Raw genomic sequence first — 22,181 nt, 5'->3', positions numbered from 1 at the left:
CACAGAGTAATGTTTGATCAAAGTTTTTATTTGACCTCCTTTGCGTGAAAACCAAAGCCAAACGAGCAGGATCCCGATAGAAGACAGCGGGAAGGGTGGAAATAGGAACAATGCAAGGAATTTCCCTCAGTTTCCTTAAAAGTGCCCCCACAGCATGAGTGACCTGTAGACACTGATCACTGGGAACACAAACAATGCTGCGCCCTAGAGGTGATTTGCCATGTACTGAACGCTATATTAGAAGATCTAGATGTATTATTAATCATTGCATATCTTGATTACAAAGCCACAAACAAAATCGACACCAAATAGATTATTGCAATCAGTCTGAAACTACACGAGAAGTACAGAAAGACAACAGCTACAAACTCTGAGCTAGTTTACTTCTTAGTTGAAACACATACTCACACAGATGAATGAAATGAATTAAAAGGCAGCATGCCATACCGTGAGCAAAACATTTTCAATGCCTAATAAAAGGTTCTAACATACAGATTGCTAGACAAAAGTTCAAAATCAAGCCAAGTGTATCTGGGTTAACGATGTCATGTGAACGGTGTTGAAAACATTAGCATTCTTGTAGCATTGGCACCAAAGGGTGAGGCATTGATTAATGTCAATGTACGTATTCAAATGTTCACGTGCTGCACGCGAAGCAACATTGCTAACATTGTTGTGCAAGTGGTTTCCTCCTGTAACCAAAGGAAGGATGGAGGATTACATGCATTCATGCTGTCAGACGTCCCAACTGTGAGCGTTTATGAAAATGACTGTGATTCACACACGTTGAGCTGCTGCATATGCAGAGTTGGTCATGTTTTTGAGCATGTATTTTAATCAGAATTAAATCAAAGGTACTGTATATATATATTCCTTTAAGGATGAATAAGGCATACACGTTTCTGCTTTTTAGAAAAAAGGAGGACCGATGAAGGCTTTTTAGTTTTGCAGGTTGTCTTGCTTTGAAAAGTAGCTTCATATTGCACGGAGACAAGGCTCCTTCAACACTCCACGGATATTACTGACAAATGGTCAAGAGAAATACCTTTGGTGGACTATTAGTCACGCACATCTGACCCATGACGGGCTCCTGACAGCTACACAAACTCACAGGAAACGCACGTTACCCAAAATACACACTGTGGCACACAAGTGTTCGTAAAGCTAACGCGCTGAAAAGAACAGAAAAAAAAACCCAAGTTAAACCTTCATATCTTTCCCGGTCAGAACACCCCGTTCGGGTTGTGTGTGATCATGTGCCGGCGCAGGTTGCTGGGGTTGTTGAAGCTGGCGGCGCACTGACTGCAGGTGTACGGCTTCTCCCCGGAGTGCGTTCGCAGGTGGATCTTCAGGCTGCCGTTCTGCGTGAAGCGCTTCCCGCACTGCGCGCAGGCGTACGGCTTCTCCCCGGTGTGAATGCGCATGTGGATGCTCAGCGTGGTCTTGTTGACGAACGACTTGCCGCAAAACGTGCAGAGGGCGGCCGGCTCCCCCGTGTGACTCGCCCTGTGCGCGATCAGGTCCTCGCGGCTGAGGAAGCGCTCGCCGCAGAAGCTGCAGTCCAGGGACTTGAGGACGCCGTGGGAGAAGGCGTTCTGCTGCTGGTCGAACTGGCCGACGTGACTCGGCTGCCCCGCTTGACCGTCGTCTTCTTCTGCTTCCACTGCAGGGTTCATAATGGTCGAAGCCACCCGGGCGGACTGATTCCGCTCCGGTTGGCCGTTCCTGTGGTCCGGCATCCCTCTCGTCGGGTCTCTGCCGGTGGCGAAGTCCATGAGGCTGTCGTGGGGGACGTCGTGGTCCGGGGACAGGGAGGTGAAAGCCTGGAGTTCGGAGGCGGTGAAGAGGGAGTCGCTCTCGTCCTGGAGGAGCTCCTCCCCTCCTCCGCGAACACTGAGGATTCTCAGCTCCTCGTTCTCAGCCGTCCCAGTCCCTGTAGAAAGACCACCGAAGTCGTTATGGCCTGAAACAAAAAAGCAAACCACAAAATGACTTCATGAATCAGAGTTTGTGTATGGAACTTTTAGACAGGGACACGCATGGACAGAATTAGCATCAAGACGCTTTAAATATACTCCGCAAAGTCAGTTGTAGTGCTGACTGAAAATAATGGGTACAGTGACGTCCCCCCAAAATACTCTTCCTCAAGTCCTGAATCCACCGGTGCTGTAATTATCACAGCGACGTGTCATGAGTCACTTGTCGTGTTCTAATGCCCACTGTGTTGAAATGAATCTACCTGAAACATCCAAACTGACAAATGCGTCTACATACATGTTCTCCTTCTTTCATCATTATGCACGTCACCTGAAATACTAATCTAACAATGAACAATACTAAGTATGTGTTGCCATAGATAAAGGGGAGTTGACTACTCACCCACAACTGGCCCACATCCTCCCATGTCGTCTTCATCTTTGATGAGGATGATATCTGGGCTCTCAACATCTGCACACTAACAAATGAAAGTATTTACGTGTGAGCAAAAGAAAATAAATATAAAATATTAACAAGACGTTCAGTTATGAAGTAGTTGCAAAGTGTTTTACCTCCACTTGATTTTCAGAGGAGGGGGTATTGTTGTCTGATTGTAGAGAGATAGCAGCTGCTTCCACATCACCCTTTGGAGACAATGGCGGCTTAATGAAAACTAAAGGGGGGAAAAAAGACCAATAATCAAGAAGATGAGTACAAACATTCATCTCTCTGTGATTTACAGAGTAAGAGCTTTACATCTGGTCTCAATGTTAAGATGTTAATAGTTAAACGGTGAGCACTTTCCCAAAGGCTACCTGTATAACAAAGTATTATTCCTTTGCAATAACTATTATTTTTTTATTGATTATTTAATACCAGCTCCAATACATCACTATTCAAATGGAATATTTTTCCGCTGATTGTAACGTATCAAGAAGCAAGAAATATACACATCAAAATAAAGTCTTAAAACTCCTTTTACCAACATCTTATTTCAGATATATTGCCCCAGTTATAAACGTCTAATCTTAATAATCAGGTGTCGACGTGTATACACTCAGTCAGGCGTCACAACAGAGACACCAGCACAGTACCCGACAAGAAGCTGAGGGGAGGAGGGGACGGAGCCACATCATCCGAGAGCGGCCATTGTTGTTATGACCGGTTAGCTGCTGTGAATCAGTCCTCTGTATGCATCCTTAAGAGTTACAATGGTGTACTTTTTTTGTTTGTCATTCATTTTATTTAAGTATGAATTTTTCTGGTTTTGGAACAAAAGGGATCATCAGCTGCTTTTTCTGTGCCAGCGTTTTTTGCAGCTTTTTCTAAAAGAAAAAAAAAAAAGAAAGGATTTCCAGAACACAATATGTTTCATTTAACTTTTATTTATGTATTTCTTATAGCATTTTATTAACAAGAAATTTCTGAAATAAATGAAGTCTGAAGTTGAGAGAAATCTAGGCAAAGTATTGTAAGGTGCTACAACTGAATGAACAGTAGAAGTCGGCTTGTATTAACGCTATTAGTTTTAGGACGGAGGCCTTAGGATCTTTTTGTTATTGGAACTATATACAAAAATGCAGTGAAAGTTAGTGTGTGAGAGTTAACGATAGAAATAAGGATCGATGGATAGATGCATGGATGATAGTATGGGTGCTGTAGGTTATATCTTTAAATATATTTTTAAAAAACAAGAAAAATATTACCTCTTTTCTTGTATGATTTGATACCTGCAAATGAAAGAAGAATTAGTCATCACAATACGTCACCACTTCAGGTCTTGGCAACAATGGGATCTGAAGCAACCAGTTAACAAAATGGTTTCTCAGATTCCCCTAATTTGAAAAATGAATTATTCATGGTAAAGTATTTTTACTTACTGATATGAATACAGATATGTTTTCTTGCCTAAATGTATAGTTTGTGTTCTTAACACAGGAAGTGTTTCTGAATGGAATGATTGGTTTCAGAGTAGCTCTAGTTGCATAATCTTCAATATATTTACAACATATTCACGCTTAAAAAATAAAATAAAATTAAGACATAATTTTTATTCAATAAAAACTCCAATGAAGATTACATAACATTTCAGATTGGATGAATGCAATTTATTTATTTAATATCTTAAAAGGTAAAGTTTTGTATTTTATAAGTGGATTCAATTGATTGTGATTGTGATACAACTCTTTAGTGCCCGTAGAGGCTTCAAATGTATTTACAGATGATATTTACACATTTTGTTTAGGATATACAATTTGAATTTGAATGCTGTAATTTAGTATTTGAATGTCTTCATGTGAAACAAATTCACTATTAATACCATCATGTATTTCCCTTAGTTGTTGGCCTTGTAAATACCTTTGAGAATGACGTATACGTACCGTGAAGTTGTTGAAGGTGTGTCCTGAAGCTCACTGTTCGGGAAAACACTCTGTAGTTGCAGAATGGACAATGATTGTGGCATCTATGGCTTTGATTGGTGTCCTGGCAATAGCACGACAATACAAATTTCTCTGTCGAAGAAGAACGCATAAAATTAGGACATGAATATTTGCTTAAAGTGCTGTAAAAAACAGGAGCGTACAGTATTTTCACTTGAACCACGTGTAAGTACCTTTATCTCCATCTTGAAAATAAGTAGCGTCCCTTAGATGTTTTTGATGCAGATGCCCTGCAGAAGCCTCTACTTGCAAGGTGCAAAATTTACACTTGGGACCAACAAACTCAAGAAGAGACTGTACATCATGGAAGACCTGATGTGAATCTGTAAGAGAATATATGTCATTATTTTTTCAAATAAGAAAGGTAAAATATGTAATATAAAAGATAGGTCCCAGCTTCATTCTGGACAAAAATAGTGAACAAAATATATGCCTGAAATCAAAGTGTGAACTATTTTATTTAATACAAGTTATTGATTGGCCTATTGATCAGTGTATGAGCCTACCTGTGGGAAAGGGGGGTTATGACCAAAGATAATGTCTGTGGCATCACTAATAAAGACATTTGAGTGAACATAGACTGCAATCTTACTATATTAATTGTATGGACCCGCATGCCATTTAACATTACATAACATGTAATTTAATTGAGCATGTTGTTTTTGTGGGAGTGTGGTTCACCTCAATGACATTTCTTTGTTATTAGCCTGAGGCATTAATATATATACATACGCAAAACATTGAACATTTGCCTTGTACAAATCAGAGACACTTCACATCAATTTTGGGGTTTTTTGTTGCAAAACCAGCATATTCTCACTTAAATAAAATTTATGAGAAACCGTGGAAACTCCGAGGATGCATACAGAGAACAGGTGGCTCCGGGGATTCAACTAAAATCATAAAACTGATTTGCAGCAGCTAACCTGTCGTAACAACAATGGCCGTTCTGAGAAAACGTGGCCCCGCCCCCTCAGCGAGGCAGCTTTTTATCGGGTGCCGAAAGACAGAAGACTGCCACTCAGGTGCCACTCAGGTGCCACCAAGGTGCCACAATCCTGCCGCCTGCCACGGACCTGGCATTGCGTGCCAGCGCCACAAGGAGTACCTCGGCCTTGCTGTCAACTTATGTGCCGTTTGTTGACAATCACAATGACCCTCAAAGCATTTTTTATTTTAATTAGAATCAAAACCAATAGTTTGGAACTTTATTTCGAGCAGGCGGAGCGGAGCGAGGTGCTCTGGAGTAGAATCACTCGGTACCTTGCGTCCTCGCCCGCGGTTTGGGAGCGCTTCCTCTGACCGGGGAGAAGCGGCTCGCCGGCCGGTTGTTCCTGGTCTGCAGCCGCAGGGAGAAGAGTTCACTCCTCATCCCCTTCATCCTCATCCGCAGGGCCTCGTTTTCCTTCAGGCTCTGCGTGAGATGCAGGCGCAGAGACGACGATCCCTCCGAGAACAGCTGACTGATCTCCACCACCGCCGCTTTCACCAGGACGTCCATTACGGACAGCAGCTGCGACTCCAGGTTCAGACCCCCCGCCGGCATGTCTGCAGACATCGCTCGCCTCGCTGCGGCCGAGAAACGTGTTGTTGAGGAAGACGAAGAAGTGGAAGAGGAGGAGGAAGCAGAAGAAAAAGGGGCTCGACACAGCCGTCGGGTTAGCAAACAAAAAAGGGGTCAACACGATGGCTTCTCCGGAAGCGTGACGCGGTTTACCGTAATCCCTCGAAAGCAGCGGCAGATTCATTCGCTCTGTTTTGGGGGATGTTTTCTTGAGATGATGAAGTGAAACTCCACGAAATGGCTTCTTTTGCTCACGTTTAAACGTCTTTCAGATCCTCCCTTGAACAACATTCAACAAATATATCTATATATATATATTATAAAATATAGTGAAAAAATCTATACTTTTTATTGGCTCAAAATCACTATGGATTTCCATCCATTATATTTACTTAAGTTTAGTGTAATTTTTGGTCACTTCACAAATTGTGAAAACATCATCCGTTACAACTGTTATGTCATTTATTCCTATACATATTGTCTGAGCGTCACATCAACACAAAGGTTTTTGGCTTTCTAATTCACAAGTCCATCATTTTATTATTAGACTAAACATTTCTGCTTTGTGATCTCGAAGAAAACAGGAAAAAACACAGCGTAGTGCACTTTCAAGAAATACAGCTAATTAATATTACATTTTCAGCAGTCAATCCACACCCAACTACGATTTACTAATTGAATCACCACAACCATCGACCACCCTTTTGGTCTTTTCAGTCTCTCTGTTCGCAGTCAGTCTTCTTTCGAGGTCTCAATCAGGACTCCTCCACCTCACAGCCGCTTGGTGCGTTTGCTCGCTCGCCACCACCTTCTGCAACATCTTCTCGTCTCTCCTCTCGGCTCCCCATCATCCCGTTCTCACTAGACTCATCTCTCTCCGGTGACGCCGCTCCCTTATCATTCTCCCCTCCCTCGTCAACTCCAGCGGGTTTGCTGTCTTTGTCCTGTGTCTCTTTGTCTTTCCTCTCTTTCTCTATTTTACAGAGGCTGTGGCAGAGGGACTGGACATATGTGAACACACACATGGGGTCCGGGTGTTTACCCATCAACATCATGTCCTCCACCTCCAGCAGAGGACAGCAGTCGGCCAGGGACCTGATGGACATGGGGGACGTGGGGGAGGGGGGAACAAAAGATCCACATATAGTCACATTTTAAAATTGGAATGGCATGTTATCATATCGTTTTTGAGCTACGTTATCATTCATTTTGTTATGAATTTTGTTTGTCATTTAAGTTATGTTGCTCATGTTGCTTATGTTGCTTTTCTTTGATTGTTGTGCGAACCGGATGACAATAAATTATAAACGTCATCCGTCTTGTTGTATTGTTGTCGTGTAAATGTTGTGATCCAAAACAGAAAGATCTCAGGTGAGAAACAAATTCTTCTCCGTACTCTGCTGTTTGGAAGGCCAGAGTGAAGTTTTTCTCCCTCTCCTTTGGATTCAGGGAGCTGTAGTCGAAAGCGTCGGGGAAAAAGCGATGGATGAGAGCACAGAACGCCAAGCCGTCACACCAGGAGGATGAGAAGTTTTCTATGTTGACACCCTAAAAAGGTCAAAGGTAAGGAAGGTAAACAAAGCGAGGCCCGCGCGTGACGTATTGGAGCCCAAAGTGGCGACAAATCCTGAAATTCGTTGATGGAGATAATGTGTTGAACTCACCTCGTAGTTGCGAGTCTTACTGTGACACCACTGAAGCATCTTCTGTTTGATTGAAGCTCCCGTCGCCGCAGCCGCAGATGACCTCTGAACTTTGAAGTTGCGGGGTGTTGGTGTCCTACAAATGTCACAATATTGCACAATTTCTTCTGAAACCTTCCTGTTTTACATTTGCGGTCACTGAGGTGCTGGTATGCAATCACTTACTGTGGTGCACCTTGCTGGAACTTGGCAATGATGTCGTTTTTAGCTGCAGCTCTGATGGAGCGTGCTGAGGGTCTTGGTCGGGAGAGAGAAGAAGAGGGAGGAGCGCTCTTTCTTTTGGGCTTCCCTTGCTTTTCTACCTCCTTAATCTTTGCTTTGTCTTTTGTTTCTACGTCCACTTCCTTGACCTTTTTTTCCTTCTCTGCCTCATTTTCTGCCTCTTTACTCGCATCTATATCTGCTTCTTTTGCCTTTTCTACTGTATTGCTCTTCTTTTCCTCTTTGTTTTTGTTTATCATCTCCTCTCCATCGCTCTCAGCCTCGCTATTCTTGACCCCTTCCACCGGCCGACCTTTCTTCCCTTCCTTCCCCTCTCCCTCCACGTCTTCGGCTCCGCCTGTCAGGTCAGGATCTTTCGCATCGACCTCAGTGGAGACGACTTTGTCTTCGGAATTTCCCGCCTCTTCAGCGCCCCCCTCGGGAAGCTTCGATGGAGGAGTTTTGGGCTTTTCTTTATCTGTTACACTGTCCTCCACTTCTCCTCCCTGCTCAGTAGTCTGTGGCGTTTCTTTATCTGTTACACTGTCCTCCACTTCTCCTCCCTGCTCAGTAGTCTGTGGCGTTTCTTTATCTGCAGCACTGTCCTCCTCTTCTCCTCCCTGCTCAGTAGTCTGTGGCGTTTCTTTATCTGCAGCACTGTCCTCCTCTTCTCCTCCCTGCTCTCGTTCTGAATCCTCCTTCCCTTTCTCCCCCTCCTCTGTCAGCCCCCGACCCTCCGCTGTCTCCCCTGCTGGATGCTCCCTCTCTGGGTCATTACTCTCCTCCAGCTCTGGCTCCTCAGTCTGAAGGAATAGAGGCAAGCACGTTCAGTTACAAATACATCTGGAGATACTATCCGATTAAAAGTTAGAGGTTACAATGCATGTTGTGCATAAACACCCATTTCTGTGTACAATTCACAATTTTTACATTTACAACGTGACTGAATTCCATACCAGGTTAAATGGTTAAACAACTCTGAAAACAATTTATGTTGTAACTGAGCAAACTTAACTCTTTTAACAAAAGTCATGATCAAATACAGATTGAATTTTTTTTTAAAGATATTTGCAAATATTTGTGAATTATCTCTGATACTTGATTATTACACAGGATGCGCCAATAAAGCTGCAAACAATATCTTTTTATTTTTCCTTTGATGGTGGATGAATATTGCTGCTTGGTATATCCAATGGGATTGTTCTCCCTTGGCCAAGTTATTGGTCCAATAGCAGACTGAAACACAATAGATAGGATCGTTTATTTGATTTAACATGTTCTCAAATGAGAGTCCACCCTTTCCTTTGGGGTTCACAGGCTCCTCGAACTAGAAAGCCTAATGTAACGTGAGACCTGAAGCTACACTCTGGGACTTGTTGAGTATGTCACTTATTTGTACACAGCTGAGAGGTTGAACCTTTGTTGTAGTTTTTGTCTAAAATACAGGTGAACTTCATTCCAAGGAAGACTTTTAAAATCAACAACTATTTAATGAACAAAACCTTCTTTACTTGATTTTTCCGACATGAGTGGAGTTCATCAATTTGAGCGACAAAATGTGCGATTAGTCAGTTGAGGGTCACACATGCTGTTTGGAAAACATCACCAAAATCTTCAGTGTAGTCTGGTTAAAATGCGAGAGCAGTCCCAGCAGGTCAGATCTTGGACCGGTGACTCATCACAGGGAACAGGAAACTCCACGGTGTGTGTTTGCGTGTGCATTGCATTGCATAACTTGTGTGACTCTGTTTGTGTTACGCTTTGCAGCCAGGAGTAACAACAGGTGTAGCACAGCAAGGTTCAGCCAACGACACTTCAACTCGCCAAACGCAACACCTGCCATGGCCACAAATAAAGTTACTGCATTTTCCTGGCACGGACTGTGACGCTGCTCATTCTTAGAAATGTAGAATACGTAAAAAATACACATACCTGGTTGTAGCTGTTGTTGTTGTTTGTGTCAATCAGGCCGGTGGTCTCTGTAGACTCGGATGTCTCCTTACTGGTCAATTCTCCTTCCATGATCAAAGGTTGAATCAGACTCTTCTTAGACTTATGTCTAAAGACTCCTTAAACGATCACGTCTGTCCTCCTCGAAAAGTTCTGACTCAGTCAAAAGTAAATCCTCTTTACAAGAAACCTGCTCAAAGTCTTCCCACTACTCTACTGTCCCCGTCTCCCCCTCTCTGTCAGCACAGCTCCTGTGTGTGTGTGATACCTTTGTGACATCTGTGTGTGTGTGTGTGTGGTGGCTTGTGGATACCCCCCTTCACCAGACACCCCCACCCTCTGCTTTGTGAAGATGCCTATGCCTCTTTATCTGACCTTTCGAGCCACGCAAGGTCCTGAAATAGAGTCCCGGTGACATAGGCGCAAGTCCAGCAGGCCTGGCAGCTGCGTCTGCTGCGGAAACCGTGACTGTACACACACACACACACTTAAAGCACCCATGGGTGCGTGCATGCAGTATCATATGCAGTATCATATGCTCACACACACAATTAGCCACTTCCTTTCCACGCTTAATATTGTTGATTTGTACTTACACAAATCCTTTTTTGTTCATAAATCCTGGGACAGGGCGTGTGCACGGTGATTGATGCCAGTTGCGAGGATCTGCGTCCATTAGTGGGTAACTGGTGCATCGTTTGACTAAGCGTTAACATCTAACATCCCTTTAGAAGTGCACATGAATGATATGGAATAAGGCCGACCAATGAAATTGTTTTGATTTTTTTAAACGCATAATCTATACTTTCTATTCATTTAAGAGGCATATACATATAAACCAGATACAGTATAACGAGAGTAGCTCAACTTTTCAACTTCCCCCCCTTCTCGAGCAGTGTATCTATTCATTCAACACAAAACAGGTGTTTTTAAAAATAAATGTCTATCTTTATTCCCAATCTGTCATTATCTTCTCTCTTCTATGTCTTGGGGGCTATAAATACATCAAGGCCTTCTTGTGTATCGGTGCCACTGCCTCCTACTCATGGTCCAGTCTCTGAAGTACAAACATAAATAAGGGGGAACAGCCCCTTTTGTCAAAACAAAAGGGGCTGTTCAAGTTTACATTTAAACAGAAAAGAAAATTTTTGTTTGGACATGTGTTCAAAGCTGGAGTTAAATCTGCAGTGTGGTAAATTAAGGAATTGTGAAATAGTCTTTACTTTGCGTGAAGAGCCTCATGCCCCTCATGTTCTCCTCACTCACCTGAATGCGTGCGTTGCACAGGCTGACTTGCCTCCCTTCATGCGTTAGTGTGAACTCTGTGTGAAGATCTACTTTTTGAACTGGATGCACATTAGCAGCAGCCTCCTGATGAGTACATTTATAGTTTGAAACTTGTAGGCAGTTCAAACAAGGACTTCAAAAATAAAATAGGCTCAATCGTGGTACATGTACATCTTTTATGATCATTATTAATCATTGCGCACACTGATTTAACACGGTGTCAAAGAACCAGTCCAAACATATTTGTATGCAAAATTCACATTTTGCACTTTTACACAGGTTCAGCACGTTTCCTATATGGCACAACGCATTGAAAGGATGCATTCTGATTAGCAGGTGACATTGTTATGGATAAAGCTAATTTTGCAGAGCCGTGCAGTCTGCTATTTGTCTGAGGAAACTTCTATCCTTTGCGCTTCTAAACACTACAGTCTATTGAAAGTGTAGGTAGAGAACACCTAAAGATGTCCTCAGTTAAATATTAACTTTAATATTCTCAGCTTACTACTATAGGAGAATAAATTCCAGAAAGCATTGAGAAATTTCTTAAATTTTCCTGCAACCATTTCACAAGATGCGATATAATCTAAAGGTCTTTAAAAAGGTTAACGTGGTTTGCCAATAAAATGTACCAATATTTTTAGATGTGGAATGTATTATGAAAAAGTTAATTGAAAATAGGCAGATAAGAAAATTGTTAAATTTAGTTGTGGCTGTACGGTTTTTATTGTTGGCACTTACCTGTTTTATCATGTAGCACTTTGGGATTTGCTTAAATATAAAGTGCATTACAAATTAAATGTATTATTGCGTCTGTAAGGGTGGGACCCCACCTGCCCCCGCATCACCCCGTCACTATTGTGGATTGCTTCCGTTTCCTGGGCTCCCAGGACCTTAAGTGGCTCAGGAGAAGATGTTCTTCCTGAGGCAGCTGAAGAAATTCAACCTGCCAAAGACTGATGGTGCACTTCTACATAGCCATCATCGAGTCCATCCTCTGCTCCTCCATCACCGTCTGGTTCTCTGCAGCCACGGCCAAGGACAAGGGAAGGCTGCAGCGTGTCATCCGCTCTGCAGAGAGGGTGATCGGCTGCAATCTGCCGTCCCTGCAGGACTTGTTCGCTTCCAGGTCTCTGAAGCGAGCTAAAAAGATCGTAGCCGACCCCTCTCACCCCGGACAAAAACGGTTTGTGCCCCTTCCATCTGGCAGAAGGCTGAGGTCCATCAGGACTAAGACCTCCCGCCACACGAACAGTTTCTTCCAGTCAGCAGTCGGGCTCATCAACAGAGCCCGGTCCCCCACTGACTGACATTCCACCAGTCACTTTCTCACTGCCCACGTCACTTGTGTCACTTGTTAGGTGGTGCACTTTAATTTTTAAATATTTAGAACTCAATCGCCAATTAAAGTCACAAGCAGATTAAATTGAAAGGCTCACCGGAGTAGATGATGCTTAACCTTGGTTATAAAAGGAAAGCAGCAAATGTCCACAATCAGCAGCGGAAAGACAAACCCTGAAAAACTCAAATAACCAAATGTTTCTCAGTAACTAGTCAACGTCCCAGCTACTCTCGTTTTATATGGCGAACAAATTAAGAGATTACCAGAAAAAAAAAAGTGAAAGTTGTTAGTCTCGGCTCATATGAAGCAAAGATCTGCCACCATCTCAAGCAACACAGAATTAATGCTTTATAGTTGAAACAAGTTCTGCTTAGCAATAATGGTCAAGACCTTAAAGTCACAAATCTTATACGTGAAAGCTTAAGACATTTACCATTTTAAAACTGTCAAACCTTGATAGGGTTCCAAAAGATTAACTAAGACTGCTCATGAGAACCTTTTTTTTTTATTAGTCAGAAAGCTTTGTTCACGTAGTTAACCGCACGAGTAAAAAAACAACAACATCAGTACTAGTAAAAAAAAAAAAAAAAAAAAAAAGGAAAGCAGTCAAGTTGACATCTTAAAACTTTTATTGCATTCAAAAGGCTTTGTACACTGAAGGCATCCCCACCTATAGGAAACAGGAAAGGTGGGATAAGAATTAAGACCAGTTCAGTTATAATTCATTTTATAAGCAAATAAAAACTTTCAACTTGCCTTAACTTTGTTGCGCCCACCAGCTTGGCTACCAACTGGCATCCTGTAGCCTCTGTGGGAAGAATCAGGTTTGGCCTTTCCACCAACCAGTCTGTAACCAGCCATCCGAGGATTGGGACCCTTGATGCTCTGGGGGGATTGAAAGTCAGCAACTGGCGCCATGGGCTGCTCACGACCGGGTCTCTCATACTGAATGTCTTCGTAGTAGTCCCTCCCCTGATTATAGCTGCTGCTGGTATGACTGAAGGTGCCTGGAGGATACTGGCCAGTCAGGAACATGTAGTCGTAGTAAGGGGAAGGAAAGAAGTCAAATCCTAAACCGATGTTGGTGTTCGGCTGAAGTGGTCCTGCAAAACCTTGTCCAGCAGACGCTGGACCAAAGAAGGGTGGTGGAGGCCGACTGCCGCGTTGCTCAGTCTCCATCTCGTTGTTGCCATAGTCAAAGCTTCTATCAAACTGGGAGAGCTCTCCCGCTTTGTACTGTGATTCAGTTGGTGGCTGAATTGGACTCACTGCCTCAGGGAAACTGGAAGCAACGTCACGGATGCCAGACGACATTGCCACACCTCCAGAGTTAGGATTGGGAGGAGCCATGTGGATTCCTGAGAACAGGGACGCATAAAACTCACTTTAAGACTCTGGGAAAGCAAAGCAGCATCAGATACTTACTTTCAGGACCAGGTTGAAAAGCAGCTCCTGGTTGTGCAGAGCTGAGGGGGAGTTTCCTCACTGAAGGGTCCCTGAAGCCTGAGGAGATGGGCCCAGAAGAAGAACTGAGGGCAACGGACGGTGCCGGTCCTCTTTGAGCAGTAGGCTGAGAGATGCCGGGCCCCACATGTGGTTGAGTTGGATTATGTCGTATGATGACAGCTTTAGAAGGCGCTTTGAGAGGCCAAACTACAGACTGATCTCCCTGGTTTGCATTTACAGCAGGAGCAGCTTGTGAGTAACTGCTGACATGGGAAGCGCTGGGATTTGAGCCTGAATACAAGATACAATTAAAGTCACTAAAAGTGGATTAAACTGAAACAAGTCTCACTGGAGTGGATGATGCTTTACCTTGGTTATAAGGAAAGCAGCAAATGTCCACAATCAGCAGCGCAAAGATAGAAAGCCTGAAAACACCAGAAAAAACAAAATAAACATCACAAATGTTTCTCAGTAACAAGTCAACTTGCAGCACCCCAGCTACTTACCCAGAGACAACCGGGGAAGTCATCATGTCGCTGGACATTACATGACAAGCTGTCAAATGTGGAGGGTTATAAGAGTTACCTGAGATCCGAATCGACCAATCAGAGCTCAGGGAGTTAACAACCGACAGCTGCTGCCAATGACGCTCAGTAGACGGATCCAACCTCAGCAATTACTAACCCTATTGACTTCTCAAAGAAAAAACATGATCCATTTAAGTATTGACAGTGTGATGTAAGGAAACATGACACATTGGACCCTATGTCTTTGTTGTTAGATGGTTGACATCTAGGGAAATGGTGTACTCTGTTTATAAAACTAGCTTTTAATACAGTCTTTTTGGATGGAGAAAAATTCTTTGAGGTTGGCACCAACTTGGGCAGTTTCTAACTCTGGCAACTCTTGTAAATATCTATATATGGATATATAGATATTTACTCTTGTAAATAGATATTTACTCTTGTAAATATCTATATATGGATATATAGATATTTACTCTTGTAAATATCTATATATGAAAACGTCTCCGTTGTCCTGCATCATGATTACGTACACTCAAGTAAAGTTGCTAAACTTGGTTTTGCGAGACAACCTCAGCTGGACTTAAACGTCGGTGGAAGATTGTCCTCTTTACTCCTATTCCTACGTTCACAACAACGCCATGTGCCTGACTGGCCAGAATCAGGCTCAGCGAAGGGAGGGGCTACTGGGAAGACGCTCATCATGTGAGAAACATCATCACGTGAGACCCGGTGGTGAGCAGCAGATGGAGCCAGTCACTTTAAATCCTTCCAGAGCTTTAAGGATACCAATCCTGTGACGGCGGGTTGCGGATAGCCGGTTCCTACTCCCTGCGACCCAAATACATGGACGTTTCTTGAACATTGAACATTGCAGCTGTCTCTGTATGCTGTGGGGAAAATATTGCATTGACGTTAACGTTGTGCGGCTGCAGCTTTTGAAAACATCTACTCTGAAAAAAAAACTATTTGTCTTGGGTTATTTTAGTTTCTTTGGGTATGTAAAATACATTGTAAGAACATTCAAAATAAGTAGATATATTAATAAATTAGGATTATTTAATTTTGTGTTTTCCGTAGCTCATGGAATGAAGGGGTATTCGGAGGAAGCATTCAGTGAGGAAATGCAATACAAGCAGACTCTCTGTTCTTTTATTACCCATACTGTCATACTATTTACTATGTCCCAGCACATACAGTAATTGCCGTATGAGAGCTTGGCCAGGCTTTAAATTAATTTTAGCTGAATTGTGTGTACTCGCGCTGTTTGCATTCATGTGGAGGTCATTTCTTTGGCTTCAGTGTAAAGCAGCAGTTTAAAAAGTGGAGATGTGGAAAAGGATTACAGGCCACACTGGACACGTTTGAGAAGCCGTTTCTTACATTTCTCACTTGCGAAATGACAAACTTAACTATTCAACAATTTCAAAAACACAGTTTCAAGTACTTTACAGTAAGACAAATTTAAATGAAACTGAAAAAAAACATAAATCTAAGTTAAAATAATACAAACGAAATTTTTGAGTTTACGTCTAAATCTTAAAACAACAAAGGTTTATACCTCATCCTCCAATCTAAATGATAACAAACTGGCTCTTGTTGACAATGGTTTAGTAGTCTTCTGGGGATGAAATGTGTTTCTTTGAGTTTTAAAACATCAATATGGTTGTCATTCCAGATGTGGTTCAAACCTTGTCAGCATTCGTCTGCCGGTGGATTTAACTGGTACATTCCTTCAAACTGGCCCAAGCAGCGTCACTTACAGAGCTCCAACAGTTTTACAAACAAATGCAAAATTATATCCAGAGAGGAGGGGGCAAAATAAGAAACAAGTGACTTCTTTTTTTTCGAGTGTGACCAAAAATTACGGGTTACAAAACCTATTGTACTGCAAACAATTGTCAAAATCAATTTGATTTTTATAAGTTCAAGTTTAGTTAGTGGAGACAATATTTGAATCTGTGTTCAACCGTATTGACACTGTAATATCTGAAGTTCATCTTGAACCAACTCTTTAACAGACAATACTGCACTAAATTGTATGACTTTAGGTTTATGTAAAATATGCTATATTTAAATGGGAATTCGTGACAGATGTTTTAACAGTCAGGTATCTTGAATTATTGTCTTGTTTATGACTGATTTGAAAATTGTATGAATGTTCAGACATACATCTGCTCATAACTAACGTATTATCTTCTCAGAAGGTAAATGATAAGAAAATACAATTGCAAGAATTTCCTGGGAAGCCACAAGTTACAACAGCTGCCTCCCTTAAATGCTGTCGAACGGGGATGCTATTTCTGCACATTTCAGATTCCTTCTGTTAAAAACCGAAGCTGTATGGTCTTTCAGTATCTCTAAGTCACAATCTTTTGGTTATCCTACGTTTGAGTTCAGGCTGACGTCCAACTTATTTGGGAAGATGTTTTGAACTCATGGCTGTCTTTGTGGAATTTAGAGATGTTTCCACTAAGTGCTTTTAACGTGTAATACGAGTCCCATTCTTTTTGTATGAAAATGTAATTCATTTAAAGGCGCAGGACAGGATCACGTCAACAGGGTGGGATAGTTCTCATTTCTTTTGTGTGTCTGACATATGAGGGGCTATTCCAGGTTTGTAAAAGCTTGTCGGTGCAGGACTGGTTGAAATAGAACTGTATGGCCACACCAATCTAACCACTTGTCAAAGCAGGTCAGAGGCGCATGCAACGAAGAGTAGCGTTGTTGCTGGTAGCTGGTCTAATATTAACGTGAAACTTAATTCAATTATGAATACCCATAAATATGGTACGTTTTACGGCATTAGCCAAGCAGAATTTTAAGATTTTACGTTGCACGTCACCCAGTTTGAGAATTATAAAACTACATTTGACATCAATAAATTAAATCAGTTGATCGGGGAGCACAGGGATCTGTGGAATAGGTAGTTTTTACATTAATACAAGACATCTATTCAAGGTATCAAATACTCACGAGTATCTGGACAGTTTGAAAATAATCTTTATGGTTTCAATCTAGATCCTTGCATAGATTACAATCCAGGCTTATTTGAACACTTGTTTCACCTGGCAGCTCTAATGCAAGGAGCTAAATGTAATGTTCTATCAGGAGCTCAGCATTCAAAGTTGATTATTCACACTAAGACTTTAACATTACAACCTAGTCATCCTCTGGAGATTTGGCTGGAACGGTTTACAAATTTACCAATAGGTCTCAACATTTTTCTAGTAAATGGTCTTTTGAGAAAGCTAGATAGTTCAAATACTTTGTAATCAAATTTCAGATCTAAATATTTTACTTGAAGGTTAGTTGCACATCCTTAAAATACCAGTTAAGTGACTTAACCTGGGGCAGTCAATTAAATAGGCTACAACTGAAAATTATATAGAAGTGTATAAAGGAAATTATTGCCGTAAAAAAAAAAAAAAAAAGCCTTAGGGACACAGGTTGAGGAAGTTAGTTATCCTCCACAATGCACAACTTCTGTAATCCAAGATATTTCACAACCTTAGCTGAGGAACTAGAAAATCCCGTGCCTTTTACTTGTTTCATGAAGTTGAGTCATTCAAACTGGATGACCTGGACGACTAAAAGCCTACATATTTCACTCCAGAGCTGGTTTAGAAGCAATGGATCTCATTAATCCCCCCCCCCCCCCCGCTCTTAAGCAACTTTTAAGGATCAATTTCACACATAGGCACAATCAAAGAGTTTCAAAATACAGCATGTGTTGGAGAACTTTTATTAGAATCAGAACTTTGTTCACACCACAACTCACTTAGTATGCAACCTGAAAGTTGAACAAAGAACCACGTTAGTACTAGTGTACCATACACAACATAAGCACCATTTAAATACACTAAAAACAACTTGCCTTAACTTGGTTGCGGCCACCAGCTTGGCTACCAACTGGCATCCTGAAGCCTCTGTGGGAAGAATCAGGTTTGGCCTTTCCACCAACCAGTCTGTAACCAGCCATCAGAGGATTGGGACCCTTGATGCTCTGGGGGGATTGAAAGTCAGCGACTGGCGCCATCGGCTGCTCACGACCGGGTCTCTCATACTGAATGTCTTCGTAGTAGTCCCTCCCCTGATTATAGCTGCTGCTGGTATGACTGAAGGTGCCTGGAGGATACTGGCCAGTCAGGAACATGTAGTCGTAGTAAGGGGAAGGAAAGAAGTCAAATCCTAAACCAATGTTGGTGTTTGGCTGAAGTGGTCCTGCAAAACCTTGTCCAGCAGACGCTGGACCAAAGAAGGGTGGTGGAGGCCGACTGCCGCGTTGCTCAGTCTCCATCTCGTTGTTGCCATAGTCAAAGCTTCTATCAAACTGGGAGAGCTCTCCCGCTTTGTACTGTGATTCAGTTGGTGGCTGAGGTGGACTCACTGCCTCAGGGAAACTGGAAGCAACGTCACGGATGCCAGACGACATTGCCACACCTCCAGAGTTAGGATTGGGAGGAGCCATGTGGATTCCTGAGAACAGACGTGGACGCATTAAACACTTAAGACAGTGGAAAAGCAAAGCCAGAGCCACAGAATGAGCATCAGATACTTACTTTCAGGACCAGGTTGAAAAGCAGCTCCTGGTTGTGCAGAGCTGAAAGGAAGTTGCCTGACTGAAGGGTCCCTGAAGCCTGAGGAGATGGGCCCAGAAGAACTGAGGCCAACAGATGGTGCTGGTCCTCTTTGAGCAGTAGGATAAGAGATGCCGGGCCCCACGTGTGGTTGAGTTGGATTACGTTGCATGATGACCCCTTTGGGAACTTTGGGCCAAACTACAGACTGATCTCCCTGGTTTGCATTTACAGCAGGAGCAGCTTGTGAGTAACTGCTGACATGGGAAGAGCTGGGATTTGAGCCTGAATACAAGAAGACACAATTAAAGTCACAAGTGGATTAAACTGAAACAAGACTCACTGGAGTAGATGCTTTACCTTGGTTATAAGGAAAGCAGCAAATGTCCACAAACAACAGAGCAAAGAGGGAAGCCCTGAAAACATCAGAAAAAACAAACTAAGACAAAGTGTTTCTCAGTAACCTGTCATGTTAAAGAGACCCAGCTACTTACCCAGCAACAAACTGAGCTGTCAACATGTTGGTGAACATTGCATGAAAAGCTGTTAAATGTGGAGGGTTATAAGAGTTACCTGAGATTTGAACCGACCAATTAGAGGTCAAGGAGTTAACAACCGACAGCTGCTGCTAACGACGCTCAGTAGATTGTTAACTCCTGCGCCAACTCCTTGACCTCTAATTGGTCGGTTCAAATCTCAGGTAACTCTTATAACCCTCCACATTTAACAGCTTTTCATGCAATGTTCACCAACATGTTGACAGCTCAGTTTGTTGCTGGGTAAGTAGCTGGGTCTCTTTAACATGACAGGTTACTGAGAAACACTTGATCTTAGTTTATTTTTTCTGATGTTTTCAGGGCTTCCCTCTTTGCTCTGTTGTTTGTGGACATTTGCTGCTTTCCTTATAACCAAGGTAAAGCATCTACTCCAGTGAGTCTTGTTTCAGTTTCATCCACTTGTGACTTTAATTGTGTCTTCTTGTATTCAGGCTCAAATCCCAGCTCTTCCCATGTCAGCAGTTACTCACAAGCTGCTCCTGCTGTAAATGCAAACCAGGGAGATCAGTCTGTAGTTTGGCCCAAAGTTCCCAAAGGGGTCATCATGCAACGTAATCCAACTCAACCACACGTGGGGCCCGGCATCTCTTATCCTACTGCTCAAAGAGGACCAGCACCATCTGTTGGCCTCAGTTCTTCTTCTGGGCCCATCTCCTCAGGCTTCAGGGACCCTTCAGTCAGGCAACTTCCTTTCAGCTCTGCACAACCAGGATCTGCTTTTCAACCTGGTCCTGAAAGTAAGTAGCTGATGCTCTTCTGTGGCTCTGGCTTTGCTTTCCCACTGTCTTAAGTGTGATATGCGTCCACGTCTGTTCTCAGGAATCCACATGGCTCCTCCCAATCCTAACTCTGGAGGTGTGGGAGTGTCTGGTATCCGTGACGTTGCTTCCAGTTTCCCTGAGGAAGTGAGTCCACCAACTGAATCACCGTACAAAGCGGGAGAGCTCTCCCAGTTTGATAGAAGCTTTGACTATGGCAACAACGAGATGGAGACTGAGCAACGCGGCAGTCGGCCTCCACCACCCTTCTTTGGTCCAGCGTCTGCTGGACAAGGTTTTGCAGGACCACTTCAGCCGAACACCAACATCGGTTTAGGATTTGACTTCTTTCCTTCCCCTTACTACGACTACATGTTCCTGACTGGCCAGTATCCTCCAGGCACCTTCAGTCATACCAGCAGCAGCTATAATCAGGGGAGGGACTACTACGAAGACATTCAGTATGAGAGACCCGGTCGTGAGCAGCCGATGGCGCCAGTCGCTGACTTTCAATCCCCCCAGAGCATCAAGGGTCCCAATCCTCGGATGGCTGGTTACAGGCAAGTTGGTGCAAAGGCCAAACCTGATTCTTCCCACAGAGGCTTCAGGCCGGTTAGTGGCCAAGCTGGTGGCCGCAACCAAGTTAAGGTATGTTGAAAGAATTTTGTTTGCTTATAAAATTATGACTGAACTGGTAGTAATGTTTCTTATCCCACCTTTCCTGTTTCCTATAGGTGGGGATGCCTTCAGTGTACAAAGCCTTTTGAATGCAATAAAAGTTTTAAGATGTCAACTTGACTGCTTTCCTTATATTTTTTTTTTTGATGTGCCAAAATTATGCATGACAGGTTTATTTGGAGATGAAGATTCATACACCTGAACATGGATTAATTTTATAGAATTTACTGGAAAATGTTTACAGCTGTAGCATTGGTAATCTGTATAAACTGCATCCAGTTTGTGTTATACAGCATTTCTCAGTTGCTTTGGTACATTTCTTGACTACTCTTTGACATTTGCAAAAGGACGTGCATTTTTCAAAATTCGTACAAATCTCAGAACACCACGATTGCCTGCAAAAGCTCTTGCTCTCAGTTCATCTCAAAGTGAAATCTGTCAGTGCCATCCGAATGAGTCATTGTGTACGGATCAAACTGTCAAATTGCTTAGTTGTGTTGTCTGCCAAACCTTGTACTCTAGTGGTTTTGCTCTGGTGTAAATGATGGCATTGTAAGTTACACCTTGGTGTCTGGGAGATTGCAAGAGACTGGACAAGATTCACTTTCCCACTTTTACGGTTTGTACTGTAATGTGTTAACACTGTGTAGTCTTTTCCTTTCAGTATTGTAATGCCAAAAACCAGTGAACATGGAACAATCTCCTTTGGGAAAGCTGTATATCCTGTGTTGTAGGAATTACAGTGCAGTCTTCCTACACCTTGTCGTGCCACAAATTTTCATCCACATCACAACGAATATCTTTTGCGATGCAGATTGGAAAGAATCTTTTAGACAGTCTCATCCAGCCTCTGCTGTAATGTCATCACAGGGTCCATCCATGGTGGCCAGCAGGTCCATCCATGTGTCATTTCTGGCGATCACTTTCCATCTCAATGCTGAGAAATTCCTCAACAGGGTTAAGTAATGGGGAGTAGGATGAGTAACTCCATCAGCATCCTGTTGTGGGTCGCTCACCGTTGCCGCGATGGAAACCAACATTGTCCCAAACTATCACGTACTTTGGCAAGTCCTCTCCAATCTGACCGCTCTTGTTCAGGCATGAGATCCCTTTGGAGTGTAAAAAGGTGACAAGACTCTATTTGGCCCAATGTGTGCAAAAGGTTGGCTGTTA

General features: G+C 42.8%; 5 protein-coding genes across 6 annotated transcripts; 1 reads left to right on the top strand and 4 right to left on the bottom strand.

The window, feature by feature from the left end:
• Positions 1-12: 12 nt before the first annotated feature.
• LOC120817241 (uncharacterized) lies at positions 13-6,135 on the bottom strand. Of its 2 annotated transcripts, XM_040173228.2 has the most exons (7): positions 5,682-6,135; positions 4,592-4,741; positions 4,359-4,490; positions 3,684-3,707; positions 2,550-2,650; positions 2,380-2,455; positions 13-1,963 (listed from the first exon to the last, which is right to left on the bottom strand). In XM_040173228.2, exons 1-7 carry the CDS (start codon positions 5,974-5,976, stop codon positions 1,224-1,226), a joined length of 1,518 nt encoding a protein of 505 aa, XP_040029162.2. In that variant the 5' UTR covers positions 5,977-6,135; the 3' UTR covers positions 13-1,223. The 2 variants fall into 2 exon arrangements, with proteins under 2 accessions (XP_040029162.2, XP_040029163.2); XM_040173229.2 differs by lacking the exons at positions 3,684-3,707; positions 4,359-4,490; positions 4,592-4,741.
• A 287-nt stretch (positions 6,136-6,422) lies between these two features.
• On the bottom strand, positions 6,423-10,208 carry smtnl1 (smoothelin-like 1). The gene is made up of 5 exons (XM_078101173.1): positions 9,819-10,208; positions 7,851-8,689; positions 7,647-7,761; positions 7,379-7,530; positions 6,423-7,077 (listed from the first exon to the last, which is right to left on the bottom strand). The coding sequence occupies exons 1-5, from the start codon at positions 9,906-9,908 to the stop codon at positions 6,738-6,740; spliced, it is 1,536 nt and encodes a 511-aa protein (XP_077957299.1). The 5' UTR covers positions 9,909-10,208; the 3' UTR covers positions 6,423-6,737.
• Positions 10,209-13,076: 2,868 nt separating this feature from the next.
• LOC120818504 (uncharacterized) lies at positions 13,077-15,107 on the bottom strand. Its single transcript, XM_040175632.2, has 5 exons — positions 14,418-15,107; positions 14,281-14,336; positions 13,891-14,202; positions 13,222-13,823; positions 13,077-13,135 (listed from the first exon to the last, which is right to left on the bottom strand). Exons 1-5 carry the CDS (start codon positions 14,453-14,455, stop codon positions 13,103-13,105), a joined length of 1,041 nt encoding a protein of 346 aa, XP_040031566.2. The 5' UTR covers positions 14,456-15,107; the 3' UTR covers positions 13,077-13,102.
• Positions 15,108-18,164: 3,057 nt separating this feature from the next.
• On the bottom strand, positions 18,165-19,582 carry LOC120818505 (uncharacterized). The gene is made up of 5 exons (XM_040175633.2): positions 19,510-19,582; positions 19,376-19,431; positions 18,998-19,300; positions 18,313-18,914; positions 18,165-18,228 (listed from the first exon to the last, which is right to left on the bottom strand). The coding sequence occupies exons 1-5, from the start codon at positions 19,545-19,547 to the stop codon at positions 18,217-18,219; spliced, it is 1,011 nt and encodes a 336-aa protein (XP_040031567.2). The 5' UTR covers positions 19,548-19,582; the 3' UTR covers positions 18,165-18,216.
• Positions 19,583-19,721: 139 nt separating this feature from the next.
• Positions 19,722-21,123, top strand: LOC120818159 (uncharacterized). Its single transcript, XM_040175012.2, has 5 exons — positions 19,722-19,794; positions 19,873-19,928; positions 20,004-20,309; positions 20,392-20,978; positions 21,065-21,123. The coding sequence occupies exons 1-5, from the start codon at positions 19,757-19,759 to the stop codon at positions 21,095-21,097; spliced, it is 1,020 nt and encodes a 339-aa protein (XP_040030946.2). The 5' UTR covers positions 19,722-19,756; the 3' UTR covers positions 21,098-21,123.
• The last annotated feature ends 1,058 nt before the right edge of the window (positions 21,124-22,181 follow it).

The sequence above is a fragment of the Gasterosteus aculeatus genome, chromosome 4, assembly GCF_964276395.1.
Source record: "Gasterosteus aculeatus chromosome 4, fGasAcu3.hap1.1, whole genome shotgun sequence".
Lineage (NCBI taxonomy): Eukaryota > Metazoa > Chordata > Actinopteri > Perciformes > Gasterosteidae > Gasterosteus > Gasterosteus aculeatus.
The sequence above is the reverse complement of the archived record's forward strand: the minus strand, read 5'-3'. Positions and strand labels throughout refer to the sequence as shown.